The 17,997-nt window shown below is 45.0% G+C and overlaps 1 protein-coding gene across 4 annotated transcripts in view; it reads right to left on the reverse strand.

Annotated features, from left to right (window-relative positions):
* The window catches only part of rbfox1 (RNA binding fox-1 homolog 1), a 230,591-nt gene that overhangs the window by 12,806 nt on the left and 199,788 nt on the right, over nt 1-17,997 (reverse strand). For all 4 annotated transcript variants that reach the window (XM_076266200.1, XM_076266197.1, XM_076266199.1 and 1 more), the window contains 6 exons: nt 17,533-17,586; nt 16,236-16,328; nt 13,937-13,997; nt 12,416-12,469; nt 7,179-7,311; nt 5,353-5,392 (listed from right to left, as the gene is read on the reverse strand). In XM_076266200.1, coding sequence (XP_076122315.1) covers nt 5,353-5,392; nt 7,179-7,311; nt 12,416-12,469; nt 13,937-13,997; nt 16,236-16,328; nt 17,533-17,586 — 435 coding nt within the window. The remainder of the gene's footprint in view (nt 1-5,352; nt 5,393-7,178; nt 7,312-12,415; nt 12,470-13,936; nt 13,998-16,235; nt 16,329-17,532; nt 17,587-17,997) is intronic.

Genomic DNA, 17,997 nt, shown 5'->3' on the forward strand with positions numbered 1-17,997 from the left:
TGTACTTTTGTTTTTATAGCCTTTTCCTTTTATGTCTTATGACAGATAATAACAGTTGCCGAGAGTGGGTGTATGTGTGTGTGTGTGTGTGTGTGTGTGTGTGTGTGTGTGTCTGTGTGTATTTGGGTGTCTGCGTGTGTGCATGAGTGTTCAAGCCTTTCTGTATAAAATTACACAGCTGGAAGTCACTGCAATGTGACAGCCATTCTTATCAATAATGGTGGATATTACAGCTAATTGACTACCAGAAAGCTTCATTTGTGCCACATGTGTCGACAAAGCACACATATCATAAACACAAACATTAATTACAACCTGTGTGATGATAAAATCATAATAATAATAATACTCAACACAACACAAATACATATTCTAATACTGACATAATCTGCCAAAGCATATTCACACACAATGCTGTGCTTTTTGGCTGTAGATTAATTATGCATTGCAGTCATACTACACAGAAATGTGTGTTTTTTTTTGTCTGCTTCTTGTCTCTTTTTTTGTCGTTATTGTTGTTGTGGCTGCTAACGATGAATGCAAATCGCAACATGTGTAATAGCAACATCAGCTGTTCAATTAAGCAAACAGGCCAAACAAACGGGCAACTGGCACAGCACCATGTGCAGCCATGCATCCATTATCAAACTGTGAAAGCGGCGGGGCTCCGCGATTGGTGAACCATGCTGGTATGGCAGCCATTCCACACCACTACCACCACCGCCAATCCCCCCCCCCCGCGCTGGAGTAGTATGGAGCTTCTCCACAGCAGACGGCTGAGAGCTGAGCGCACTCTGACTGAGGCATGCTGATCTCTTGGTCCCCTGGGCCTGTGATCATCCCCATCCACATCCACATCCACATCCTCATCCACCTCCTCATCCTCATCCACCTCCACATCCCCATCCACATCCACATCCTCATCCACCTCCACATCCCCATCCACATCCTCATCCACCTCCACATCCACATCCCCATCCACCTCCACATCCCCATCCTCATCCACCTCCATATCCACATCCCCATCCTCATCCACATCCCCATCCACATCCTCATCCACCTCCACATCCACATCCCCATCCACATCCTCATCCACCTCCACATCCACATCCCCATCCACATCCTCATCCACCTCCACATCCCCATCCTCATCCACCTCCACATCCCCATCCACCTCCACATCCCCATCCTCATCCACCTCCACATCCACATCCCCATCCTCATCCACATCCCCATCCCCATCCTCATCCACCTCCACATCCCCATCCACCTCCACATCCACCTCCACATCCACATCCACATCCCCATCCTCATCCACCTCCACATCCCCATCCCCATCCACATCCCCATCCACCTCCACATCCACATCCCCATCCTCATCCTCATCCACCTCCACATCCCCATCCACCTCCACATCCACATCCCCATCCTCATCCCCATCCACCTCACCCTCCAGCTTCCTCTGCCTGTAGTCTTACCACTCCCATCACTCCCTACATCTCTCTCTCTCTCTTTCTGTCTTTCTGTCTGTCTCTGTGTGCCTCTCTCTCTCTTTGTCTCTCTGTGGCTTGATGTACTGTATACCCCCCCACCCCTCTCTCTCTCTGCCCACCTCTCTCTTCATCTCTCTATCTCCATCACTCTCTCTCTCTATGCCCACCTCTCTCTTCATCTCTCTATCTCCATCACTCTCTCTCTCTATGCCCACCTCTCTCTTCATCTCTCTATCTCCATCACTCTCTCTCTCTATGCCCACCTCTCTCTTCATCTCTCTATCTCCATCACTCTCTCTTTCTCTGCCCACCTCTCTCTTCATCTCTCTATCTCCATCACTCTCTCTCTATGCCCACCTCTCTCTTCATCTCTCTATCTCCATCACTCTCTCTTTCTCTGCCCACCTCTCTTCATCTCTCTATATCCATCACTCTCTCTCTCTATGCCCACCTCTCTCTTCATCTCTCTATCTCCATCACTCTCTCTCTCTATGCCCACCTCTCTCTTCATCTCTCTATCTCCATCACTCTCTCTTTCTCTGCCCACCTCTCTCTTCATCTCTCTATCTCCATCACTCTCTCTCTCTATGCCCACCTCTCTTCATCTCTCTATCTCCATCACTCTCGGCCTCCCTCTTCTCACTGTAAATGGGATTCCCCTCCTTGATGACTCACAAGATAATTCAATAACCCCTCCCCCCCTCCACCAGCACATCAGCCCTGTCCTCTTCTCCTCCTCCCACGCTTTAGCGAGCCATCTCATTTGCACTGGCCGGAGGACCCAGCAGACACTGACCTCCACCCATCCTGCCAGACTGGCGCGCACACACACGCACACACACACTTACACACAAACACACATGCACACACACGCACACGCACACGCACAAAAATATGATACATATATATGCACATTCATTATACATACACTCATATGAATATGATGCATACACATCTCCAGCATACATATGAAGACGCACAAACATGACAGACATGCACACACACACACACACACACACGCACACACACACACACACCCAGACACACACACACACACCCATATCACCGATAGAGTCATTATGTTTTAGAGTGGGCGATGATATGATGATGGCCCTGTAGAGTGACAGCAGGGGAGATGAAGCTGCCTCCTTAGTCACCAGTGACTGGGCCTCCTCTCCTCTCCTCCCCTTTCCTCTCCTCTCCTCCCCTTTCCTCTCCTCTCTTTCCCTCTCCTCCCCTCCACTCCCCTCTCCTTTCCTCTCCTCCCCTTTCCTCTCCTCTCTTCCCCTCTCCTCCCCTCCCCTCTCCTCTCCTTCCCTCTCCTCCCCTCCACTCCCCTCTCCTCTCCTTTCCTCTCCTCCCCTCTCCTCTCCACCCCGCCACCACCATGCCCTGACCACAGGGAGCCCACGGGCATCTGCATGTCCTGAAAGCTCCATTAGGCCTGGTCAACTAACCTCAGTGAAGCTGACAGGGTGTGCAGGTGTGGTGGCGAGGGGGGAGAGAGAGAAAAAGAGAGGGAGAGAGAGAGGGAGGGAAAGAGGGAGGGAGGGAGAGAGAGGGAAGCGGTCTGGGCTCTAACGTGCAAATGCACATCTGGAGAACCCTCATAATTTATCATTATGAGGCAGGGAGGAGAGGAGTGGGGGAGGGGGGGACAGAGAAAAAGAAAAGAGAGAGAGAGAGAGGAGAGGAATACAACTAGCTGGTGATTGTGCCCATCTATCTGAAGAGCACGAGGACAGCCATGGTACACTGTGGCCATCAGAGCGGATGGTTTGTTTATAAACAGCCTGTGTGTGCTTGTTTTCACACAGCACGCCCGTGTACTGTATGTGTGTGTGTGTGTGTTTTGAAATCCACACTGACCACCGAATGACCTCGGGTGTAGCAGGTAAGGATGGGTTGAAGAGTCGACAGTGTGATTCTCGACTAAACCGTCTCTCTAACCACTTCTTCCCACGCACAAGCGCCCCATCTATATTTACCCATAATTATTCCAAATGTCATAGCAACCACTATCTCACGCGCACTCATTGTTACCTACTTGATAGCAATCTCAAATGCGTGTTGTGCGTTGTCTTCGCATTAGCTTGCAATTGAACGTTTAATTTGACAGTACACTCTGGAACGTGGCAGTGATACTTTCTTTCTTTCTTTCATTCTTTTTTTTTTAAAGATGGGCTTTTAGCGTCAACTCTCTCATTTCCACACCTATCTGGGTGCTCCTAATGGGGTGTCGTAGTCATATTGGACACGCTAGCATATTTAATCTCTCCTGCTCTGTGCGTGGAGTTTAATCTAACACACGTTCTGTCGCCGCTTTAATTTCACAGTGCTTCTTCCTCTTCTTCTTCTCTTTTTTTTGGAGCGAGGGAGCAGCACAATGGCACGCACGGTTGCAACTCTGTGTGTGGCGTGTATTCAATTTGGGTTCCCGTCTCACTTGTGCCGTAGCGTGTCGTGCGCGCCTGTGTGTGTGTTTGTGTGTGTGTGTGTGTGTGTGTGTGTGTGTGTGTGTGTGTGTGTGTGCCGACTCCCCGGCTTTAGCAAGCATCAGTCTATTTTATGCTAGCGTGGCTTCATTTTACGCGGCCCCCTCGTCCCAACATTTACTAAATTTACCAAACCGCTCCACAAATGATGCTTTGTAATAAATATAAATACAGTCCTAGCGCTGGTTTTCTAATGAATATTAAATGATCTTATCACGGTGCGGTGATCAATCGTAGCCACTGTGGCATCAGGCTAATGGCGGGAGCACAGAGAGATCCCATCCCGCCATTTCCACACACATTTGTCACCCTGCGCAATTTGTTTCGTCCCAGAGGAGGCGGATTGCGAGGATACATCAGGCCCCGTCAGTCTCGATGGGATCTCACTTTCGGTGCGGAGAGGGAAAATAGCACAAACACACATACACACACACACACACACACACACACACACACACACAGTCATAGACACAGTCACAGACACAGACACAGACATAAGCAAACACAGATGGGTTATAATAATGTTGCAGTCCTTCTCGCATTCACTCATCGACCCAATTCACCTACCTGCAACTATGCAGACATGCACGCCACACCACACCAACACACATCTAACACCTCTCCCCTTTATTTCTCCCACACCACACCAACACACATCTAATACCTCTCCCCTTTATTTCTCCTACACCAACACACATCTAACACCTCTCTCCTTTATTTCTCCTACACCAACACACATCTAACACCTCTCTCCTTTATTTCTCCTACACCAACACACATCTAACACCTCTCTCCTTTATTTCTCCTACACCAACACACATCTAACACCTCTACTCCTTTCTGGTTTCTGCAGCAGCTGTTCTCTCCTCTGTCTGCCATGCAGCTGATTCTCAGCTAGACTCCCTGTACTCTCTCACTCTCTCTCTCACACACACACACCTTGGTTTCTCCCTCGAGCAAGCTCTTTCACACATAACAGCCTCTGTCTGGATTCTCATTACAAAAGCACAGCGGTGGGACAGCTGATCCTATCAGCTGCAGTGCTTACTCTCTCCACTCTGTCAGTCTGAAGCGAAGGGCTGAGGCCACGGAGCGGGAACGCTGGGGGAATACACTGCAGGGGCTTTGGCCAACACTATAAGCCCAACGCAAAAATATATAGGACAATGACAGGAAGGTCTGCAATAAATTGGGTTGTGAAATATATAGGTAGAGATATTTTAGGTATAATGTTAATTGATAGGCTGAAATGTGCAGTGAAATACAAAATGGATTTGTGTTGTTTTGCGTCATAACAAAAGATAGGTGTGAGTGTGAGGGTTTGATATTTAAGGATGGGGCATGCAGCTTCAGGTAATACTTACATAAATATCTGCACCGTAAAAGCCGTCCTGGTATACGACACTGGAGCAGACACACAAACAAACACACAAAAAAATACATTCATGTTAGTATGCTTGTTCACATTCAAGTGCAAGTCAACTACATCGAGCCCCATCCCATTCATCAGTGAAACACACACACACACACACACACACACACACACACACACACACACACACACACACACACACACACACACACACACAGCTGTAAGGGGAGCAGGCTACAGTATAGAAGTGTGGGCTCTCATCACTTTACTAGGTAAGGAGGCTGGGGAGCCACTGGAGCAGATGGGCCTCCCCAATCCCCCAATTATACATCACATTAACATACTCTCCTATTCCCCCACTTTAATGCCACGCCACAGCACAGCTCGCTCTGCACGCTCCACCGCAGAGACAATGCACAGTGTGTGTGTGTCTGTGTGTGTGTGTGTTAGATAGTGAAACACAGGCTATTGTAGAGGAAAAGAGGTTGGGTAGATATAAATATAGGTGGATTGTATATATATATATATCAATAGTTTGATGGAATCAATAGGTAGACGATTGGGAAAATTGCAGAAAACATGGATGGCTGGATGGATGAATGAATGGATGGGTGGATGGATTATCTGTAGCTGAGATAAAGGGACAGACAGACATAGATAGATAGATAGATAGATAGATAGATAAATAGATAGATAGATAGATTGATGTATATGGTATGTGTATTGTATAGCCTATTCTTTAGTTAGAATGTCAACAGTTGCTGGGTCCTGCTTCAGTGTACCTCATAACATTTTGTGCCAGAGAGCATTTGTACATTGTGATCACACATATTTTGTTACTTTCACTGTGATCTCAGAATGAAGTATTGATTTAATGACAGCCTCTGGCGTAGCACTCTCAAAAACACGCCGGAGAATTTCCTCCACAATGCGAGGTTTCATTTTGCGTCATCTCATTTGAGCGAAGACAGCCGAATGCGCCGTTCGTTCGTCCGCCGCAATAAGACAGAATTAATAATGCAACGCACAGCTGTCAGGGGGGCAATTGAAATACTTGAACAACGTTAATGAAAAACAATCTGTGATGTACATATCTTGCTGTCACTCCAGCAGATGCACCTCACCGCTTGGCAGTCTAGACTTTTTTTTTTTTGGGGGGGGGGGGGGGGGGGGCGGGCTAGCTTCTGTGTGCGAACAAATAATAAAAAGCTAATACCCCAGGCCAAGCCTTCTTGAACAGCACCGCTCGCAGACACAAACACGAAAATGGACCAAATAATGGGAAATCATCTTTTGGTTGCTTGGCGCCTCTCCTCTATCTCCTGTTACCATTCATCCTGCCTGCGCATTTACATAGCATGTGACATTAAAAATGCTTAAAGCCACCGACCATGACAGTGCAAATTACAGTCATTTCTCATAGCAGTGTGCGCAAGGTGCACATCTCCAGGCGTTCTGATTGGCCACATGCTGTGCCGGGTTTCTGTGCAGGGGAAGGCAGTCGCATGCAGTCCCCATTAAAAAGTGTTCAGAAAGACAGCAAGAGACGGAAAGAGAGAGAGAGAGAGAGAGAGAGAGAGAGCAACCAAGGAGGAAAATGAAAGGAAAGGAAATGATAGAAACAGAACGACAAAGATGAGAGGGGATAGATAGACAAAGTGAAAAATTAAATTCGAGTTGAAACAATGCGACAGAGAGGGTTAAAGAAAGAGAGAGAAGGATGGGAGAGAGAGTGAGAGAGAAAAGAACAACAATGGGAAGAGAGAGAGAGGGAGAAAGAGATGGATGGGGAGCGAATGGGAGTGTGGTGTGACTCACCCTCCATAGGCAGGGATGTGGGGGGGAGGTGCAGCCGCCCTGAACGTGTTGTAGACAGTACGCCCTCTTCCCCTTAAGTGTGCTCCTCTGTACGCCGCCGCCGCCGTGGCTGCTGGGTAAGGAAAGCCTGGCACTGCACACAAACACACACACACACACACACACACACACACACACACACACACACACACACACAGAAAAAGAGAGATAAATAAACATGTGTTGGTGTAAAGAGTTTGTGTCAACCCTCAAGCTAATCAGCAAGGCAGAGTAACTGCCCAAGAATGTCAGACCAACTTTCAATTGGTTCCAACGTTCAAATTCCCCTTGATTTCTCTGAGTCTGACTGGCCATTTTACGGCGAGGAGAGGAAAGAGCAGAAGTAATTGATTGCACCCCATCCAGCAAAATGTCATTTGAAAAAATAAGTTGTGGAATGACAGGGCAGTAAAATCAACCTGTCATCAACCACTGTTCAAAAGATGAACACGTGGGTCACCCTTGAGAGAGTACATCAATTTGCCTTTTAAATTTGGGGACCAACACAGTAAAAATAAAACAGCTTCCCTTTGAACAAAGACACTGTTCTTTCGATGTGATTTATGTATATGAATATACAGTAACTGCTGAATATTTCATATTAGCTCAGCAAATGATGATACACACACAGGTGGTCCTATCTATGCATGCTTATTGTAATGAGGCATTCTCATTGATGTCTGCCCCCGCCCCCTCCCACACACACACACATAAGGGCCTAAAGCCGGGAGCTTTGAAAAGGAAAATAAGTCGTACATTGTTGCTAACATATCATTAATCTTAACAGGCCAATGGTTGCTGGAAATGACTTGTAAGAGGCTTAATTTGAGTGTAGTGTGTGAGTTGGGGTGAGGGAAGAATAGGCAGCGGTTTCCTTCTTTAATTATACAGCTTTTAAAAATGAGATCTAATAAAAAGGTAATGGAAACATTGAATCATTCATTTGGCTAATGAAAAATTGAGAGTTGTGGGAGCTGTGGAGAGAGAGAAGGGTCCTAGTAAAGGTGAGTCGCAATAATTGTTCCATTTCATCCTTTTGTCACCTTGATATCGTCGGAGCTGCTTGGTGGCTGGTGGCTGAGATCAACGCCACAGAAAAACACAATGGGGAATGGCAGTGTTGTGGCCACAGGCCCCGGAAACAGAAGTGAAAAATCACCAGCAGTAGATTCTGTTTCTTTCTCTCTCTCTTTCTTCCCCTCCGTAACTGGAAAGTGATCTGACAGCCAGGTTTGAAACATGATCCGCTCACTTTTGCATATTTGGCGAACGCAGCCTTTGATATGTAGAATGGCCCACACAGGAAAAATAAACACATGCCGATATATCTACCATGAATATTTACAGTATAAACAACTTAGATCATGCTCTTTCATTTCAAATGTTGGAAGTGAGGGTAGGTGGCAGGGGGGTGGGGGGGGGGGCAGGGATAGGGAAAGGGAAAGCTCACTGTGGATGACGAAGGGGGTGTGCTTGTGTGTGTGTGTGTGTGTGTAAGTGGAGAAAGAGGGTGGGGGTGGGGTGGTGGGGGTCATTGGTGCTGCAGTACTCTGCTCTAGCCATGCATTGGATGACAAATTGTGTGCGTGTGTGCGGCGGGGGTATGAGCGAGTGAGTCGGTTTTTATTGCTGCGCGAGAGCGATTACGCCAGAGCAGATGCTCCCACCAACAGGAGGCTGCCTCCACATCACAGCCATAAAAGTGTACAACTGCTTTGTGGCCTAATCATTTCTGTCGTTGGCGTGGAGCTGCAAGCTTTTGGGGGGTGGGGTGGGCTGAGCTGGGGTGGGGGTACCCAGGAAGATGTGGATGCTGGTTGGGGGGTTGATAGTCCCATGCTTCATAAACATTGTTGGGGGGCTTTACAGTGGCAAATGTCTCTCCGTATGCCCAGTTCATAAAACGCCAGCACGCTTTATGCTCTATAAAATGCTTTTCTGGGTTACTTGAAGTGTTTGATACAGGGTGAAATTACAGCAAGAACCTCCCAATTATGACAAATTAGCTTTGGTGTGGTGCGGAAAATGGGGCCCCAGAAATGGAAGTGTTCGAATTTCCCACTGTCCAAAAGCCCCAGACAAAAGAAAGACAAATTGAAGAATGTGTAAAAATTAATCAGGACACTGGTTTCAAGTAATTGCCCAAATATCTTTTTTGACTCATTAGCAAAGAGAAAGGCAAAGAACGTCTCTTCGTCCTCCCCTTCTTATTTACACTTCTCACCATTTGTGTGAGATATTTTTTTAGCCAATTTAGCCATTTTCTATGCTCTCTCTTTTCCCTTCCCACTCTCATTCTGTGTCTCTTTAAAGTGCTGCAGTTGGTTAATAGCGAACAGAAACTTTCTCCTTTCACCGTTCCATCATTAGTTGCTTTGTAATCCCAGCGCGCTTTATCACACTGCGAACAGAGTGTTCAAGTGCATTAAAAAAGACACTTAATTAATGTACATGTTTAATCATCTCCTTACACATGTCCAGGTCATTTCTCATTGTTCTTCTCCTCCATGCAATCTCCCCTGCTCACATCACAATGGAGGGAATGACCAGAGGATGTTTCAGGGGCTTTCTTCTTTTCAATATGCTCCTCTTTCGTACTTTTCTCTCGCTCTCTTTCTCTCTCTCTCTCACACACACACCCACACATAAAATCAGTGTTCTGCCCGCCCCCCCCTCACTCCACCTCACCCACCCATCCTATTTAATTAAAACACAAATAAATTTCTTTCGATTTATTTTTTGTGAGAGTGCTTGAAACAAGTGTGCTGTTCGAGTGAATGAAACAGCTTGGGACTCCTCAACAAAACTCAGCACTTTTAAAACGACATAAAGAGTTTGCAACGAAAGAGTGAGATTTTCTCATTAAAAAGTGCTAGATATATGTAGCATGACCGCCGCATATGTTACAGCTGTCTTTAATGGTTCGACATAAACACACCCAAACTGTGCAAATTACAAAGAGGGAAGCAAGATTGCTCAACAACGAGTTATGTGATTTTCTAGCTTGCTGCATATGCAAATTCACACTGTAATGAGTTTTGTCGAAGTGGCATTACAAAGAGGGTGTAGAATGCTATTACTTTTTTTTTCAATCATTTTATGGCAATTTGCAATGCGAGTAGTGTGGCTCTACATCTTGACACACAGCACTTTATGTTTGCTACATATACGTAAAGTCAGTGAGTTTTTGATTGCATAATACGTTTTCCAAAATGCCTGGCTGCAGACGAAGCCTATAGTAGATGCGACATGCTGCAATGAGCAGTCCTTTAGATTTCCCATTGAGGGGGAAGTCCAGCTCCATTTCTATAATCCATTTGGTGCAAATTGGTCCAAGTCTAATTTCCAGCCCATCTCCTAATCTCTCTGAGACACAACACTTAATCAGAGATCAGGTAGCGGGCAGCAGGCAGCTCTGCTCTGCTCTGGCGCAGTTCTCCTGATAGCTTTCATTTCCACCCGTGCAGGACCCCATTAATGAACATCAAACACGTCTTAAATCAACCGCCCTGCCTCAGGTGAGACAAAGTTCAAGTGGTCGCTCTGGCCGCTTCGCCTCGCCTCGCCTGACGCCTCACCCCCCCATGATTCAGAAGCGCGGGCGAATCGACACAAACACCGCAGCCGTACTCCATTCCCACCTCCTGATACACGTACTTATCTCCGATTCATTCCCTTGATTTACTATCGCTTTTGAAGTGTGACAGCCAAACTGCAAGCGTTGACGATTGCTTAAATGCAGACACAGGCGTTTTAACCCCGATCTCCCAGTCTGATCGGGGTGTGTGTGTGTGCGTGTGTGCAACTTGTCAATATCTATTTTTAGATGTTACCTAAACACAATCATCAGAGGCATTTAGCAGATTCAGCACAATCAGAGCCTGTTAACGACACTCTAATTATAAATGGGGGGGGGGGGGGGGGGCTGCAGTCCAAAACCCCTAAATGTAAGCCTGCTAATGGGTTGTGGGCAGTTTGGAGACTTGAAAGGTGAGACGAAAGCAAATCAATAATGAGCCATTTTGTAATTAACAGAATGTGCACTGAATTAGGAAAACGCCTGTCCGGAGAAATTGAAAATATTGATTTTAATTCACAAAATATATTTCATCCCTTTGATGCCCTTGTGAGGACAGACAATTAGGGCTAGATTTCAGCAGTTTTCTTTCCCTCCGCCCACAGAGTTCCCATTATCATAAAATTTCAATATTTTTCACCGTAATGTGCGAAGGTTAGTAATGATGGTTGAAGGAAGGTCAGGCCAAGAGATGGCCAAAGGTTGACAATGAGACACACAAAGAGAATGACACCAAAAAAGGATACGCTCTTCCCTTCCATCCCTTCTTTTTCTGTTTTTCAATCCCTCCCTTCCCACAATCCTCTCGGCCTGAAGCCCCCCCCCTCCCTCAAGGCTGGTAGGCGAGTGGGATCACAGAGACCGTTTGTGCTTTGTGTTTTTTTGGGTTGTGCCAGTGCGTTGGGACAGCGGGCCCTCTTGCCAATCACCAGTGCCGGATCTGCACATTGTGCGAGAGGAGTGGAGGCCTCTGGGTGATTGGAATAATCAGTCTCTGGCTGCCAGAGCGCCAGTCGTTAGAGCCACGGCCAGCAGCTCCTCAGGAGGAGACCAAAAGATTGAGGTCACTCCATAATGTACCTCCTCGGTCCCACAACACGAGTCTGTTTAATGATAACCTCCTTTAAAATAGCCTTTAATTAGGCATTTCTTTATCTCAGTCTTTTTATGGTCCCATTTCCTTTCCAGAGAGTAGGCTCATGTTTTTTGTAAAAGTAATTTATTTTTAGATTCTGGCATTGCTTAAGTTAGGGTTTCAATAGCATACTACTTGTCAGTTGCTGGTCTATTGAGGCTGAATCCTTAGGCAAAGCAAATTTAAATTTACATTATCTGATTAAAAAGTAAATACTGTTTTCATGAGACTGTTAGCCAAATAACCTCTACAGCCGTGCTCTCCAACTTGTCAGCAGTTTTACAAAGTAATATGGTCTGAACTGCTAAGATCAATATAACAGTCCATTAAGCACATGATTAGTCACCACACGATTACATGTAATAGATAATGCCAATTTGATTACATAAAGTGAAGGTTCAAATCTAATTTACCAACACAAAAATCGGAAACATAAAAACATGAACATGAATAACTCCTCATGATCATACACCACTATAAACCTACCTGCATAGAATTCTGGACTGTAGACCGCACCCACAACTGGATTCAGCTTCCAGCCTGGACACACACACACACACACACACACACACACACACGGAAAAAAGGGAGACAGAAAAAAACATAGGAGTGTTAAATCTCATCTCTCCGAGCCCTCTCTCATTTTTTCCTATTCCCTGGGATTTCCATCTGATCTGGTCGGGGGTTAGCGATGTTGAAATCATGGCTAACTAAGGGCCCGGTCCGCGTGCGGCAGCGCCGGCTTAATGATGCCGGCTGAGGGGCAGGCCGGAGCGAAGCGGCCTGTCATGCCGCGGCGGGATGAGGAGGAGAGCCGTCTGACAGATCTCTCTCAAACTCTAACTTCTACAAATGGCCTGTCAGTATAAGCTTCGTCTGAGAGGGGGAGACAGAGAGAGGGAGAGAGAGGGAGAGAGAGAAGGAGAGAGAGGGAGTAGAGGAGGGGGGGGGGGGGGAGCAGTAGCAAGGGCTAGAGCAAGGGAGTGCGAGACAAGAGAGCTCAAACAGAATGAGAAGAGACAGAGAGAGAAAGAGAGATAGAGAGAGAGAGAGAGAGAAAGAGAGAGAGAGAAAGAGAGAGCAGTAGCGACTGAGCAAGGGAGTGCGAGACAAGAGAGCTCAAACAGAATGAGAAGAGACGCAAAAAGAGAGAGGCAGATCACGATGGAGAGAGTGAAGGAGAGAGGGAGAGCCCGAAAGGGAGAGAACAAGAGATGTGAGATGATTGGGAAAAAAGCCTCTGAGACATATTGGCAGTCGAAAGGTTGTTGCAGTTTGCATCTTTATATCAAACTTTAAAACATTTCAGTGGGGAGGGGAAATTACAGAGAGAGAGAGAGAGAGAGAGAGAGAGAGGGGGGGAAGGGTGATAGATAGAGGGCAGCAGAAGAGAGGAGAAAAAGCAGGCAAGCGCACTCTGCTCACAACAATTAAAAACTTTGCGGGCGTCGTGCAGAGAGACACGCGCGGGGGAGCGGGACGTGGGCCAGCGGCCGACTCGGCAGGTTAATCACACTCGGCAGACGCTGCCACCACTGCCCACCATGCCTGCTGCGGCACTCTGAGAAGGGGGGCGGGCGCTGGGGGTGATGGCAGACACGTCTCGGCCTTGTGGAGACAGCTGACTGGACAGAGGTCAAAGGTCAAGCTGAAGGGGGCACAGGGAAGGGGCAACAATGTCCCCTCCCCGGTCATCTGGCACAGTCGCACATCTCCGCTCCAGTGAAAGTGCCCTTCCCGAAATAAAATATGCCTGTCACTCAAATGAAAGCCCCGCTGAGGACAGCTTTTGCTAAAATGTTCCTTTCCTTAAAACAGCTGAACTTACCAAAAAATATTTTCTTTAAGAGTTGTGAAAGGCAAAGAGGGCCGTGACTAGCTACACCAGGATATTTTATTTATCTTTCCTTATTTAGGATGACGTTTCAAAAATGATATTAGTGAGATAAACCTCAATGTGCATGATTAACAGGTTTGCATTCTGAGCATGTTTGATCTGTGACTTACCATTTGCATATGGGTTCACTGTCTTCTTATTTGTCATTACTCGAGCTGTTGCATTGTTAACCTAAGCACAGAAAAGAGTGTATCAGTACAAGTCGCACTGGCACAGATGGATAATATAAATATTTTGAAATAAATGCATGCATTCATATCACTATGTTATGTGTAAAAGCATTTACGCAATTACGACTACCATCATAACAAACAAATCAATTTCACTTAAAACAAATCTCATACATAAATACTAAAAGGACATACAAAGCAAATAAAGATATTTGCAATAATTTCATTTGAGAGATTGTTTTCAGCATGCTTTGTCATCTGATGATCAGTTTAAAAAGAAAGAGAGTGGAGTAACGAAAAAACACACAAAATGCACTCAACAAACGAAAAGCTTCTCATATATGAAAGGGCATGCAGTGGAGGAGGGGGAGGAACGACTCGGTTAACGGAAAAGGCGAAAAAAATAAAGAAAATGTCAAAGGAGAAAAAAGGGCAGACAACATTGGCATTGTGCAACATACAGTAACAGATCTTCAGAAGTACCATTGGAAAAAAAGCAACACTTAGCATTCAAACACTCGTAACAGGAGCCTTTCGTATCATCGCAAGAATCAGAACCAAAGAACGACAACCCAGGAAAAGAAAAAATCAAACCAAAATAGAGGAACCAAATGAAATCATTCCAGCTTTTCGAACGACAGCTAACAAAAGCAATAAAAGAGGGTGCATTATTTCATACACAGTAACGAAGTTAACAGTCTGAGTAAAATGTGCAACGAGTCAATCCAGTCCAAGTCAGTGTCTCTCACGCAGCTAAACGGACACTTAAAAAGTACAACGCGCACCAAGAGAAATAGCATCAAGAAAAAACAAAACAAAATAAAACTGAACAAGTCCAAAAAAAATTAGAGAAAAGAAAGATAACCACGTGGTATCAGCGCGTAAAATTACGTGACATGGCAGATGGATTGCTCCACTTACCATTCCAGCCACCCCGCATGTGTATGTATTGTTACCATGGTTACTGAGAGTTTGGTGAGGGCTCTACATGCTATCATTGGAAAAGGGGGAGGAGGGGGGGAGGAAACGAGAAGGCAAAATATGCAAAAGCTTACTAAGAGGCTGCACCGAGTCAAAACCCCAGAGAACGCGAGTGATTCCGGTACGGACCCGGCCCTCATCCAGCACAGAGTCGGCCTCGCAAAAGACCCAGCGCCGGACTGGGGGCCGGACTCGCCTCGGAGTCCCCCACGTGCCTGGGACGGGAATCACTCTACAACAAAGTCTCTCTGAGAAGCTACAGACAGTGTTGAGTGGGAGTCAGTGGTGACACTCAGACACTTTTTTTGCTGTTGTTTTTCTGGACTAACGAGAGCACATATGCTCCGTCTTTTTTCTTTCTTCATTTTATGCAACACAGATAACAACTTTTTTTCCCTCCTTCATTCTCCGCCTCATTTCTTTCTCTCTCTCTCTTTTTTCTCTCCTTGGTAGGAGGAATGTGAGTCAGATTGCAGTCTGGGATGGCCCTGAGCGGGTCAAGCTTAAGAGTTTTTTGGAGGAGCCACACAGCTCTCTCTGTGATCACAGCTTCCCCGGCGCATCCCTACCGTCCCAATTAACGCTTTTGCTGGATTTAGTGTGCTTAGTTTCAAGCCACCGCATATCCCTCGTCAACCCTGCAATAAGGTCACTAGCCATCACCAGACAATCCCAATGAGTGTGCTGTGTTTGCCTTGCCAAAGTTACTGCACCCTTTTTAGCTCACTAAGCCAAAGTATGCACTTCAAAACACAAGATAACTGAATTAAATGCCAACTCAATTAAAACAAAAACAATAAGATAATAAGAACACAATTCCACATTAAATAAAAACATAATTCTAACCCAATCCTGGATGGAATCATATTTTGTGCACATATCACAGTCACAGCAGTCAAACTTGGCACATGTCTATGAGTATATACGATGAAATCAAACTGAAAAAGTGGAGAGAGGGAGAGAGATGAGGGAGGGAAGGGGGGTGGTTGCACAAGAACAGAAATCAGTGATGCACCTGGAGATGGGTGAAATGAGAGTGAAGCAGACATGGACGTGAACGAACCGAAATAGAAAGAGAGAGAGAGAAAGAGAGAGATAGACAGAACGCAAATAATAAAAACACACATACACACATACATACATACATACAAACATACATACAAACATACACACATACAAACAAAAAACAAACAAACAAACTGCAGAAAGAATAGTTTTTTCTTTTGTCTTGAGAAGGGAAAATATATGTTACATGCACCTCTATTTTACGGCCTTCTACCACGGTGCCATGTAATTTCTCCCTCGCCCTGTCCGCATCTGCACTACTTTCGAAAGTTACGAAACCAAACCCCTGCATGCAGGTGGGAAAGGGAGGAGAACAACATGCACATTATTAATTCAAGTCATCCACCATGAAAAACAAACAAAAACAATAATTAAAAGATCCACTTGGTAAGCTCTACCTCACTTCCATTCTCTTACATAACACTGAAGTAGCGTGTCGCTTCATTTACAGATCTTGTGTTTTTTCCTGCACCATGCAAGCATTGAGATGTGCAATAAATAAAGCCATTACGTAGGTGTGAATATTTGAAAACAAATGCCAAAAAAAGAGACTTCTAACTAAGTGAGGAAAAAAGTTTCATAGGCACGCTAATCAATTGTAGCAATAAAACAAACGTGACATGAAAACATCATTTCCAGAAAAGGAAAAGTAATTTAAAGTAAAATACCTTTAACAGGTCATAACAGAAGAAATTAAATCTACCAAAAAAATGGAACCAAAATAAATGTTGTAATTTCACACTGCTCACAATAACAAAATCCCATAACGCTTAAAGGAACCATGAATTAAAGCACTTTGTTAACATGCATTGTTATTTCCCCAGCTGTAACAGTGGATCATTTATTCTCAAATTAAGATTTTTTTTTTGTGCAGAGGATTGACGATAGATGCCATTGCAGTGAATTACACTGCAATTATGTTATTCATTAGAGATGTTCCTTCATGCAACAGTAGGGATACATGAATTATGATTTGACAGTGGAAGTCTCAGATTTAACTTTTTTTCCACAAACATGACATGTTAACCGCACAGCTTCTAATTAAGTCAAAGGGCATCATTATCAAGCATTAGGAAACAATGACAAGTGTCAAACAGATTTCCACACTGATTGTATAAGTTAACACTCACAATGAACTTTAATGTTCTTCTGTGAGAGACAGCTGAGAGTGGAATCTGGGTCATCTGACTATAATTTAAACGGACTTACAAATTACCCCAAGTGCTTATTACACATACACACATTTTTTATATATAAACCAGGCACAATATAAAACACCCTATGTATTGCTTAAAAAGTAATACTTTCAGTGGGTTTGATTGCTCTTTCATGGAAGTGTCTTTCTAAAGCAACAACATCTACAGTTAAAAAGGCAAGCAGTCTAAGTTGTAATACATTTACTGAAATACTGCATGTTCCTCACTATTCTCACATTTATGTCTAAAAAAGACAAAGAGAAAAAATAGAATGAAAGAAATTCAATCACATACCTTCGAGCCCCGCTCATTAAAAATGATCTCAACATCTAAGATTTTACCAAATTGCTGCAAAGAGAAGAGACACAGACCATGATTAAAAGAAAACAGCCGTAAACAGATGGTTATCTCACTTAAGTGCAATACAGATTATATCGGCCTTACAATAGTCTCCTGGTCCAACGAATCAATAGTTCTCAGTTTCATCATTTTCACTATGTGTTTGGCTGTGTAGGCCACTGATATGTGCACACAACTTCATTTGACCTCTTCTAGGGCATTGCTACTCTCTATACTACTTCAACAAGAGGCTCTCACAGCTTAATGAGTCCATGATGACAAAAAGATTAAGGAATCAGCTTTCAGGGAGCTCTATAGCTGATGCCATGTAGCACACGTACGTGAGTGTTTACCCAGTGTATATACTTTATGTATGAAGAGTTTAGATGCAAAAGGCGCTAAATGCCTCCTTTATAAAAA

This window comes from Alosa pseudoharengus, unplaced genomic scaffold, assembly GCF_046254945.1.
Source record: "Alosa pseudoharengus isolate Yale_2024_CS ecotype anadromous, Long Island Sound unplaced genomic scaffold, YU_APseudo_1.1 YU_APseudo_1.1_scf_4, whole genome shotgun sequence".
Classification (NCBI taxonomy): Eukaryota; Metazoa; Chordata; class Actinopteri; order Clupeiformes; family Clupeidae; genus Alosa; species Alosa pseudoharengus.